Source organism: Sciurus carolinensis, chromosome 12 (genome assembly GCF_902686445.1).
Source record: "Sciurus carolinensis chromosome 12, mSciCar1.2, whole genome shotgun sequence".
Lineage (NCBI taxonomy): Eukaryota > Metazoa > Chordata > Mammalia > Rodentia > Sciuridae > Sciurus > Sciurus carolinensis.
Genome location: NC_062224.1, coordinates 61,301,782 through 61,315,256, shown reverse-complemented (window position 1 = coordinate 61,315,256; position 13,475 = coordinate 61,301,782). Strand labels below are relative to the sequence as shown.

Sequence of the window (13,475 nt, the reverse complement as noted above, 5' to 3'; positions counted from 1 at the left end):
GCTCATGAAAACTTACAGTGGGTTAAAGCCTAGGAAAACTGACATAAATAATCAGGTTTATTATAATGTTTTTTGAGCCTTTTTATCTAAAATGATAAGCCTCTATGCAAAATGGCAGAGCTTACAGTTGCTCGTGTACCCAAGCTGGCACTTCGTAATGCTTCCAATTCTTCAGTCATTTTAGAAGCTAAGGCCTGAAGATACCCTCGTGCATCCTTTTCATCACTGACCCTAAAACACACACACATGAACACAGAGATAAAACAAAACAGAAAAACTTCAGTGACATATATACTCTTTTAAAGTTTCATAAAGAAGTGATAGAGACTTAACAACATTCTTAAGTAACTTCTTTCCAATGGTCTATCACAATACCAAGACCTGTAAACAGATGGGAAGAGGTTTATGAACTGCTGTTACACACAAATTAAAGCTGGTGATGTTTTAAAAAGTTCAAGTTCCGACTAGCTATTTAGAATACAAAGAAAGACACTTGTACAGTAACAATGAAGAAAATCACATTATTATTTAAATGGCCACACTGACTAGTCACAACTAGTGCTGGTTTAGGATCCAACACTGACTTATGCACATTTCCAGGAACCTATGAAGTCACTATGTTCTATAAACTTTGTTCAGGGTTCCCTCCCTCCCTTCCTCTTCCCCGCCCCCTTTCTTTCTCTTCCCTTCCTCCCTCCCTTCCTTTCTTTTAAGGCAATGCTGGGGATTAAGTCCAGAGCCTCATAAACAGTAGGCAAGCATTCTATCACTGAGCAACATTCCCAGCCCTGATTTACTAAAGTTGGAAATCAAATAACTTCTTGTAAATAACTTCTGAGCTATTTTAAATTTTATATGATAATCTCTTCTAACTTTGCTTTTTATTTACATGTCACACAAATTCACATTCTGCTACTGCTGAGGTCTTCCACTAATTTTCAACTTATACTTAAAACCATGTTGCTTTTTCTTGGCTACAGAGAATTACTGGTGGGAAGGATTTAAAAAAAAAGATCGGGGTTAGCTACAACTTGATGCCATTTAAGTTTCACTGAGTCCTAGGTCTTACACAACTCATTTTCATAATCATTGCTATGTGTCTGTTTCCAACCCTGATCGTTAAAAATATCTCTTCCCCCCGACACTCTCTCTTGCCCCTTGCTTTCAGGCCATCTGGTTATGTATTCACACTCATCCACTTAGTTTTTAAAAACAGTTTTAGAGGGAGTTCTCTCATCTTTTCACTGACTAAGTAATTCAAATGTATTCTTAATTCCACAGTTATCATTGCTATACAAATGTTTATCGTCCCTACTACACCTTATAGTTTCAATTTCATTACGGACCTTCTATAATCCAAAAGAATTCCTTGTCCTAGCCGCCCCAGTCTGAAATTTCCTGTCTCTTCTTCCCATCATTAAGCTACTTAATCGTTCTAGACTTAACCCTCACTCACTCCAATACATAACCTGAAGGCTAATTTCTGCCTCAACTATTTTGCTGAATTTATCAAAAAATCAAAATTTAATTTTGATAATCAAAAATTATCAAAAATCAAGCATTCAGTTAAAATTATCACCAGAGTTTAGATTATGTAGAAACAGAACTTCAGTCCCTGAAGACAGGGCATATGAACTTAAACACTCAAAAGCAGTAATGAAAAATAAAGACCATGATCACAATGTACCAAGAACTCTGAGACAAAAATAATACCACACTTAAGAGTCACTGGGCCAGGCATGGTGGTGCACATCTGTAATCCTTAGCAACTCAGGAGGCTGAGGCAAGAAGATGGCAAGTTCAAGGACAGCCTCAGCAATTTAGCAAAGCCCTCAGCACTTAGTGAGACCTTGTCTTTTTTTTCCTCTTTTTTTCTTTTTCTTTTTTTTGAAACCTTATCTTAAAACATAAAAAAAAGAGCTGGGAATATGGCTCAGTGGTTAAACATCCCTTATTTCATCCCTGGCACACACAAAAAAGTCACTGGGGCTCAAGAGGGTACAGAAATACAGGTTAAAGGCATTAAGAATTTTTTCAGTGAAACAGCAGCACAAAAATCTCAAAATGTTAGGAATGATACGGACATCTGCACAAAGGACGCAAATTAAATCCCAAATAGACAAGCCTGAAAAAGAACCTCTCCAAGACACTTCATAATCAAAATGCCTCACATACAGAATAAATACAGATATTGAAAGTCACACGAGAAAAATATTAGGTCACATTTAGAGGTAAACCAGTAAGGTTTATTTCTGATTTCTCAACATAGACTCTAAAATACAGAGGGCTTACAATGAAATAATCCAAGCTTTGAAAGAAAACAATGTCAACCAAGATTGTTATGTCCAGCAAAGCTATCCATCAGAATTGAAACCAAAATAAAATCTTTCCAAGATAAGAATAAACTGAAAGAATTCAAGACTACTAAGCCAGCACTAGAGAAAAATCTTAAAGAAACACTACACACAGAACTCAAAACAAACCCCAGAACTCTGGAATGAATACAGTTCACTAGAATAACAATTAAGCAAATGAAAATTGTGAAACAAACCAAAATGGCAGGAAATGGCCTCAACTCTACAATTAAAATACACTGACTGGCAGAGTGAATTAAAAAACAAGAATCAACTCCAGGCTGTGTGGAAGAGACTCAATTTTTTTTTTCCATATTTTTAGTTGTAGATGGACACAATATCTTTATTTTATTTATTTATTTATTTACTTTTATGTGGTGCTGAGGATTAAACCCAGTGCTAGGCAAGTATTCTACCACTGAGTTACAGCCCCAGCCCCTGGAAGAGATTCATTTAAAGGTAAGGATACTTACAGGCTGAAAGTAAAAGGATGGAAAAAGAGAATTCATGCCAATGTTGTCTGAAAATAAAAAATAGTATCTATTCTCATATCTATTAAAGCAGATTTCAAGCAAAAATCCATCAAAAGAAACAAGGAAGGTCACTATATACTGGTAAAGGGAATGATTCAATGAGAAGATATGATGGTAAATATTTATGGCCCAAATGCCACTGTACCTAATTATATAAAACAAACACTTCTTGGTAGTAAGTTCCAGACAGACCCCCAATACAATAATCCCAGGTCATTTCAACACACTACTCTCACCAACAGGTTAGACATAAAATGGATGAAGACACTTGTGATCTAAATAATAATATAACTCAAACAGACCTAACATATATCTATAGAATAATTCACCCAACAACAGTTGAATTCACTTTTTTTTAGTAGCTTATGGAACCTTCTCCAAAATATACATATTGTATGTCACCAAGAAAGTAAGTACAAAAATTCAATATAAACTCTTGCATCTCATCAGATCACAAAGAAATGAAATTAGAAGTCAACAGCAAGACAAATTATAGAAAACACAAACACAAGGGATTGAACAATATTCTTTTGGATGAGGAATAGATCATTGAAGAAATGAGAGAAGAAATAAAAACATTCCTAGAATCAAATGAGAATAGTGACACCATGTACCAAAACCTCTGGGACACTATTAAGGCAGTTCTAAGAGAAAAGTTTATAGCATTATGTACCTGCACTAAAACAAAACAAAACAGCAAGATCTGCTACATCTCAAAGCCCTAGACACTAATTCTAAAAACAGTAGAAGTCAGAAAATAATTAAGATCAGATCCAAAATCAGTGAACTAGAGAACAGAGAATAAAAGCACAGGAAAAAGCAATGCAACAAGGAGTTGATTTTTGGAAAAGATAAACTAGATTGATAAACCCTTAGTCAAACTAAACAAAAGAAAGAGTAAAAGACCCAAATCAAGAACAGACATTTCTGAAATCCAGGGAATCATTCTGGACTCTTTTGAAAACTTATATTTCAATAAAATAAAAAAAAATATTTATTTTTATTTGTTCTTTTTAGTTATATAAGACAGTAGAATATATTTTGACATATTATCCATATATGGAATATAACTTATTCTAATTAGGATCCCAGTCTTGTAGTTGTACATGATGCAGAGTTACGCTGGTTGTGTATTCAAATACAAGGCTAGGAAAGTTTTGTCTGATTAATTTTACTGTCCTTCAAGATACAGTTCTTAAGAAGCTGGGAGATAGGACATATATGGCAGAGTAATTAGTAACTTAGATTTTTGAGTTAGACAGACCTGGTTTCAAATCCTGGCTCTGCTCCTACCAGCTGTGCAAGTTTGGAAGTGTCCATGACACTCTCTAATTTGTTATCTACCTATGAAATAGGGATGATAATATCTCCCACACAGAATTGTTATGATAACTAAATGAGAATACACATACATTTTTAGCCTAATGCCTAGATGATATTTGTTAACTGAAGAATTTTACAGTTAAGCAAAAAAAAAGTTTTACAGTTAAGCAAAACCAAATACTCAAATGGTAAAATTACTCAAAAAATACACTTTTTTTTTTCTGTTGTTGTTCATTCACTTTTGATTTCATATAAGAAGGAGGCTACTAATTTGAAAAAGTAAGGAAAATGGAAAAATGCTTGAACCAAAATAAGAGCAAAGGAAATAAAAATTCCCAAGTAACTGTTCTATAGATCCAGGAAGACACTGTTTTGATAGAAAGTAAACATCTATCATGTTCCAAAATTGGTTAAAAAATACAAAAATCAGAATATCTATTTTTATTAGGAAATAAAGTCCTCATTGGATTCCACTTTATCCCTGTATATGAAATATATAAAATTTGACAAGCATCTTAATGATCACATAATGAATAAATACAAAAGTTATTAGGTAACATAATCAAAAAAGAGTCAAACAAATCCTTCTCAATTTTAGAAACCAAATAGACCATAACACAATAATGCTAGGTGATTTTAACACGCCTCTCTCACCACTGGACAGATCTTCCAAACAAAAATTGAACAAAGAAACCATAGATCTCAATAACACAATCAATAATTTAGACTTAACAGACATTTATAGAATATACCATCCAACCAAGAGCGAATACACTTTCTTCTCAGCAGCACATGGATCCTTCTCTAAAATAGACCATATATTATGCCACAAAGCTAATGTTAGCAAATACAAGAAGATAGAGACACTACCTTGTATTCTATCAGATCATAATGGATTGAAGTTAGACATAAATGAAAGAGTAAAAAACAGAAACTACTCCAACACCTGGAGATTAAACAATATGCTATTATATGATGAATGGATAATAGAAGATATTAAAGAAGAATATTAAAAAAATTCTTAGAGGTAAATGAGAACAAAGAAACATCATATCAAAATCTCTGGGACACTATGAAAGCAGTACTTAGAGGAAGATTTATTTCATGGAGCGCATTTAATAAAAGAAGTAAAACTCAAAAAATAAACGACCTAACACTACAGCTCAAAGCCCTAGAAAAAGAAGAACAGACAAACACCAAAAGTAGTAGAAGACAGGAAATAGTTAAACTCAGAGCTGAAATCAACGAAATTGAAACAAAAGAAACAATACAAAAATTGACAAAATAAATAGTTGGGTTCTTAGAAAAAATAAACAAAATTGATAAACCTTTAGCCACACTAACAAAGAGAAGACGAGAGAAAACCCAAATCACTAAAATTTGGAATGAACAAGGAAATATCACAACAGACACGACTGAAATACAAAACATAATTAGAAGCTATTTTGAAAATCTATACTCCAACAAAACAGAAAATTTCGAAGACATCAACAGGTTTCTAGAGACATATGAATTGCCTAAACCGAACGAGGAGGACATACACAATTTAAATAGACCAATTTCAAGTAATGAAATAGAAGAAGTCATCAAAAGCCTACCAACAAAGAAAAGTCCGGGACCAGATGGGTTCTCAGCCGAGTTCTACAAAACCTTTAAGGAAGAGCTCATTCCAATACTTCTCAAAGTATTCCATAAAATAGAAGAGGAGGGAACCCTCCCAAACTCATTCTATGAAGCCAATATTACCCTGATACCTAAACCAGACAGGAAATACATCGAGGAAAGAAACTTTCAGACCAATATCCTTAATGAACATCGACGCAAAAATTCTCAACAAAATTTTAGCAAATCGCATACAAAAACATATTAAAAAGATAGTGCACCATGATCAAGTGGGTTTCATCCCAGGGATGCAAGGTTGGTTCAACATCAGGAAATCAATAAATGTCATTCACCATATCAATAGACTTAAAGTCAAGAATCACATGATTATTTCGATAGATGCAGAAAAAGCATTTGATAAAATACAGCACCCCTTCATGCTCAAAACACTAGAAAAAATGGGGATAGTGGGAACATTCCTTAACACTGTAAAGGCCATCTATGCTAAGCCCATGGCTAATATCATTCTAAATGGTGAAAAACTGAAAGCATTCCCCCTAAAAACTGGAACAAGGCAGGGATGCCCTCTTTCACCACTTCTTTGCAATATCGTCCTTGAAACTCTAGCCAGAGCAATTAGACACACCAAGAAATTAAAGGGATACGAATAGGAAAAGAAGAACTCAAACTATCCCTATTTGCTGATGATATGATTGTTTACTTAGAGGAACCAGGAAATTCCACCAGAAAACTTTTAGATCTCATAAGTGAATTCAGTAAAGTAGCGGGATATAAGATCAATGCACATAAATCTAAGGCATTTTTATACATAAGTGATGAATCTTCAGAAAGAGAAATTAGGAAAACTACCCCATATACAATAGCCTCGAAAAAAATAAAATACTTGGGAATCAATCTCACAAAAGAGGTGAAAGACCTCTACAATGAGAACTACAGAACACTAAAGAAAGAAATTAAAGAAAACCTTAGAAGATGGAAAGATCTCCCATGTTCTTGGATAGGAAGAATTAATATTGTCAAAATGGCCATACTACCAAAAGTGCTATACAGATTCAATGCAATTCCAATTAAAATCCCAATGATGTACCTTACAGAAATAGAGCAAGAAATTATGAAATTCATCTGGAAGAATAAAAAACCCAGAATAGCTAAAGCAATCCTTGGCAGAAAGAGTGAAGCAGGGGGTATCGCAATACCAGATCTTCAACTCTACTACAAAGCAATAGTAACAAAAACGGCATGGTATTGGTACCAAAATAGAAAGGTGGATCAATGGTACAGAATAGAGGACACGGACACAAACCCAAATAAATACAATTTTCTCATACTAGACAAAGGGGCCAAAAATATGCAATGGAGAAAAGATAGCCTCTTCAACAAATGGTGCTGGGAGAATTGGAAATCCATATGCAACAGAATGAAACTAAACACATATCTCTCACCATGCACGAAACTAAACTCAAAATGGATTAAGGACCTCAGAATCAGACCAGAGACAGTGCATCTTATAGAAGAAAAAGTAGGTCCAGAGCTTCAACATGTCAGCTTAGGACCAGATTTCCTCAACAGGACTCCCATAGCACAAGAAATAAAAGCAAGAATCAATAACTGGGACAGATTAAAACTAAAAAGCTTTCTCTCAGCAAAGGAAACTATCAGCAATGCGAAGAAAGAGCCTACAGAGTGGGAGAAAATCTTTGCCAATCATACTTCAGATAGAGCACTAATCTCCAGAATCTATAAAGAACTCAAAAAACTCTACACCAAGAATGCAAATAATCCAATCGACAAATGGGCTAAGGAAATGAACAGACACTTCACAGAAGAAGATCTACAAGCAATCAACAAACATATGGAAAAATGTTCAACATCTCTAGTAATAAGAGAAATGCAAATCAAAACCACCCTAAGATTCCATCTCACCCCAATTAGAATGGCGATTATCAAGAATATAAGTAACAACAGGTGTTGGCGAGGATGTGGGGAGAAAGGTACACTCATACATTGCTGGTGGGGCTGCAAATTAGTGCAGCCACTCTGGAAAGCAGTATGGAGACTCCTTAGAAAACTTGGAATGGAACCACCATTTGACCCAGCTGTCCCACTCCTTGGCCTATACCCAAAGGACTTAAAATCAGCATATTACAGAGATACAGCCACATCAATGTTCATAGCTGCTCAGTTCACAATAGCCAGATTGTGGAACCAACCTAGATGTCCTTCAATTGATGAATGGATAAAGAAAATGTGGTATATATATACAATGGAATATTACTCAGCCATAAAGAATGATAAAATTATGGCATTTGCAGGCAAATGGATGAAATTGGAGAATATCATGCTAAGTGAGATAAGCCAATCTCACAAAAACCAAAGGACGAATGATATTGCTAATAAGCGGATGATGACACATAATGGGGGGTGGAAGGGGTTAGTGTTAGGGTTAGAGTTAGGGTTAGGGAGGGGGGCAAGAGTGGAGGAAGGAAGGACTGTATAGAGGGAAAAGAGGGGTGGGAGGGTTGGGGGGAAAGGGAAAAATGAATCAAACATCATTACCCTATGTAAATTTATGATTACACAAATGGTATGCCTTTACGCCATGTACAAACATAGAAACAACATGTATCCCATTTGTTTACAATAAAAAAAATAGTCAAAAAAGAGTTCTGAGAGATTAGGAACAGTTGATTAAATTGCAAAGTTTAAAAATGCCATTTGTGAATTAATGTTATACTAATGAGCACAGTTTCATCAGTTTTTAAATTTTTCTCAGACTATTTCTTAAATAATCTATACACAGTCATTTTGATCTTAGAAGTAGCTATAGCTTGTAGATAAGTTTCTTCAGTTATTTAAGGACACACTCTGACTTAAGAGGGATTAACATTTTCTATTCTTAAAAAGAAATATCAGATTTCAATGAAGCTATGTAAGAGTTTATATGGGGCATTTTCCTGGAGTTGGGGAACAGAGGAACAACAGAAAACAGCAGAAACACAAAACATACTGGGAAAACACACACACACACACACACACACACACACTAAAAAGAGTACTCACCACTGAATTATTTCTGTGATTTGGGCTTCCCAATGAGCAACTGATTCTTTCTTGTCCGCTAGATCTTTTACCTCTTCTTCTAACTGCTGGTTACGCACACTTAAATTCTCATACAAAGCAGTAAGCTGAAAGGAAGTTTGAAAGTATGCATAACTTTTAGTACCAAAACTTCAAGGTGCTCAGACAACTGTTGTTACATCTGATAATTGATAATCTTCCACTCAGAAAGCTTGTCTTTTTATTATTGTACATCCTCTGGTCACTGAATTTGGAAATAACAAGTACTCTGAATTCTCATGCTTCCTTTGCTTGTCCTTATACCCTGCACTAAATTGGTTCTGGTCCTGTGAACATTCACCATTGCCAGAAGAATGTTAACATCATATCTCTTTCTCTCTCTCATATCTGCAAATATCTTAATGTCATTTTTTTAAAAAAACAAGTTATAAAGAATTTCAAGCACATTCAAAATGGGACAATACAAGTGAATGCCCATAAGCCCACCATCAATCTTATTTAATTTATGCCCCTATCCTGATCCTCTTCTTCTTGCATGATTCTGAAAGAAATAACAGAAATTGTATAATTTCACCAATATATATATCTGAAAATAAGTCTCCATCTTTTTAAATATAATGACAATATTATCATATTTAAATTTAACAAATGTCATAATACCATCACACTGGTATCAACTGTTCAAATTTCCATTTATGTTGACAAGTTAAAAAACAGAAATTTGTTAAACTGAATCATAAACCAATTAAGTAAATGCAGCTCAATAGTTTGATATGTCTTTTTAAGTCTATCTTACTTACAGGTTTCTATACAATACTTCAAAAATAAATTTTTAGTTGTCAATGAATCTTTATTTTTATGTATTTATTTATATGAGGTGTTGAGGATTGAGTCCAGGGCCTCACACATGCCAGGCAAGTACTCTTACCACTGAGTCACAACTCCAGTCCCTACGATATTTTTTTAATTGTAATTTAATTGTTAAACAAAGTAGGTTATCCTGTAGAGTTTTTTTACATGCCTTCATTTTTGCTGCATATAACATGCTAAATTTATTTTTCTTCTGGTTTCCTTCCCCCACCCCTTTTATGTTGAGAAGTCAACTATCAGCTTTTTACCCCTTTGAATATAATTAATCTTTCTTCTCTGGTGGCTTTTAGAATTTTATGTTGGTTGTTGCTTTTCAGCAGTTCAGTGATTTATCTAAATGGTGTATGGTTTCCATCACCTTTAGGGTTTGTGACATTTCTTGAATTTGTGGTTAAATATTTCTTAAAATGTTTGAAAAATTATAGGCTATTAACTTTGTAAACACCACTTCTGCCACAGTCTCTTTTCTCTTCTTCTAGGAAACCAAATATTTGTTAGTTCTTTTTATCAGGTCTTTTATGTCTGGTATTCTGTTTTCTGTACTTTCTTTTTTAACCCAGTCTGTACATTAGTATGGATTGTTTTTAAATGTACCTAGTCCTTTAGCTCTTTCCAGGCTTTTCTGAAAACTTTCTATTAGGTATTTAGTTATTTCATTTTTTTCATTTCTAGAGATTGTCTGATTCTTTTATATGGACTGCAATTGTCCAAATTCTTCACAATGTTTCTACTTTCTTGAACATATAATCATTATTTTAAAGTCCATTTGTGAAAATTCCATGCTGTGAATTCCTTTGGGCTGTTTGCACTGATGACTGGTTTTTGTTTTTTAAATCAATTTTATTTTTGCTGTTAATTTTTTTTTTCTTTTCTGGACTTTAGTGTTTTGCTTGTTTGCAATTATGCCTAGTAAGTTATTTATTTACTTACATTTATTTTTATTTTTACTGCATTTATTTATTTTTTCAGTGGCTATACAATTTAATACTTTCATGAGCAGTATATAAGTTATAGTTCCTGCATATCCTTGACAATACTTGGTATGCCATCATTCTTGGTCACAGTAGACTTTCTTGAGCATGTACAGCTTTCTCATTATCGTTTTAAATTACATTTTCCTAATGACAGTGAACATCTTATCATGTGCTTGTTATTTACACATGATCTTTCACAAAATGTCTATTCCTTTTTTTTTTTCTTTACTTACTTAAAAAGATTGTTGGTAGGGACTGAGTTTTAAGATTTTTTTTATATGTGATGTATAGAAACTTTTAATCACATAAATGATGTGGAAATATTTCCTCCCTACCTGTGCATGTTTTTTCGTTTTCTTAATGTTTTCAAATTTTGAAATCTGACATATCATAGTTTTTCTTTCACAGACTATGCTTTAAATGCCATTCTTTAACCCCCAAATCACAAAGATTTTCTCTTATATACCACTTACATTTCACTTGCTGATGCATTTTGAGTAAATTTTAATCTAAGTTCATTTTTATTCTCAAAGATGGGCATACAGATGTTCCAAGAACATGTGAAAAGACTATCCCTTTCCTATTGAATTGTAACTAAACTGATTCTGCTGAGAAATAAATTCAGTATAAATATGAGGGTTTACTTTTAGACTCTTTATTTCATTATTCCAATACTACAGTTTTCTTTTATTCCTGTATATCCATATTACATAGAATGAATCCTCCAAGTATAGGATATTTTCCCCCAAATATTTTGGCTTTTCTAGGTCTTCTGTACTGCTATCTATATTTATGTGTAAGCTCACCTATTCTAACAAAAAATATACCAGAGGGGTTGGAGTTGTGGCTCAGTGGTGGAGCACTTGCCTAGTATGCGTTAGGTACTGGGTTCAATCCTCAGCACCACATAAAAATAAACAAAATAAAGGTGTTGTGTCCATTTACATCTTAAAAAGAAAAAAAAGAGCATACCGGAATTTTGACAGGGATGTTCCTGAACTCACTATAGGTCAATCTGGGGAGACTCTTAATGAGTCCACCAAGTCATTAACACAGTATATGGCTAAGTTTGGATAGTCCTCAATGTATCTCAGAAATATTTTCTAATTATCTTCCACTGGTTAATTCCAAGAGCTCTGAAACTGTTTGTTTTGCTATGTTTTTGTTTGTTTGTTTTGGTAGGGAGGATTCATCAATCTCTTCATATTAGCACAACCACAAGTCTACCAGCCATTTTTTTTTTTTTTTTTTTTTTTTTTGCGGTGCTGGGAATCGAACCCAGGGCCCTGTGCTTGCAAGGCAAGCACTTTACCAACTGAGCTATCTTCCCAGCCCATACCAGCCATTTTTGAGAGTTGCAAATGCAGCATCTTTTCCTTACTGGTCCTGAAACACATTCTTTTTTGATCACCACTGTTTTTGGCAGTCCTATCAGCTAATTTGTGGCTAGGGTGTCAGCAGGAGATTTGTAAGAGTAGGAAATGTATACTTCCCACTGCTAATGTACAACAGTTGCAAAGAGTTTTAAACAGATTACTTAATTTGTTTAGAACTAGTCAGAAAAAAAGTTAACCTTCACATTATTACTAAATAAGCATGAACTCTGGAGTATATTCAAGTTGCAATCTGTGGTTAGGAAAAAAATGTAACTCTTCTTTGGTGTTTTCATCTATAAAATGGCAAGAATAATTAGACTGTATCTTAACAATTGTGAAAATGAGTTATATAAAATAAACTCAGAAGAAGACGTACATGTAATAAATTCTACCTAAGTATTAGTTCATTTTGCATGTTTGGAAGATTTTACTATTTCTATGTTGATATGTCTGACTTATAATATTTACAACACTAGTACTATTCTGAAGATTTTAAGTGAAAAGGCATATTAAAGGAATGTATACATAACCGTAATTATGCAATAAAATGAATATGGAACACCTGAAAAGGAATATTATTAAATTAAAACAGTTGTTTTGTGCGAATGAAATCATAGGTGACTTTCATGTTAAAAATTTTCTGTATTTTTTGCAATGTTGTCTTTGTGTAAAATTGTAATTGGAAAACAAGATGCAAATTACAGTTTTGTACTATAAAAACTATATAATTTAACTCTGGCATATATATTAATTTTATTTGCAAAAAGTCTTCTTTTAATAAAAAAATAGCTTATAGACTCTTGAAAATATCATTCATTTGTTTCTGTTTTTTTAAATTATTTTTTAGGTTTAAAATGTGAAAATCTATTGTATGTAACTTTCAAAAGTAACGAATGTAATGACTGCTCTTTGGTCTTTAAGTGTATAATTCTGTTAAGAAGGAATCCAGTTTTCTTAAACCTGATTCTCAAAGGAATAGCTGGTAAAACAATGGCAAATACATTTGTTGGTTATCGTTCTTGTGAAAAATAATGAATTTAAACTAAATTGGAAAAATGAAGACATGGAAAGAGATGGAGAAAATGTGCAATGAGGTGAACTGAGAGTTAAGCAGAGATTCCACATCTTTTTGTCAGGCTCCAGGAATATTTCCTTGAAATCATTTGTTATTGAATATTGGTCTACCGTATGAATTTTCTCTCAAAGTAGTACCCATATCCCATATCATACCTTAAAAGTCATTAAGAAAAGTAATGTTCTATTTTTCATAAATCATCCCTCAGGCCTTATGAAGCAGGCCTTAGTAAGTTCCTTCCTTATGGATGTATTAGATCACTAAACAGT

At 33.5% G+C, this 13,475-nt stretch overlaps 1 protein-coding gene across 1 annotated transcript in view; it reads right to left on the bottom strand.

The window, feature by feature from the left end:
• Cdc42bpa (CDC42 binding protein kinase alpha) overlaps positions 1 to 13,475 on the bottom strand; it is a 333,475-nt gene that overhangs the window by 75,243 nt on the left and 244,757 nt on the right. Inside the window, 2 exon segments of the mRNA XM_047519951.1 lie at positions 126 to 231; positions 8,894 to 9,018. Coding sequence (XP_047375907.1) covers positions 126 to 231; positions 8,894 to 9,018 — 231 coding nt within the window.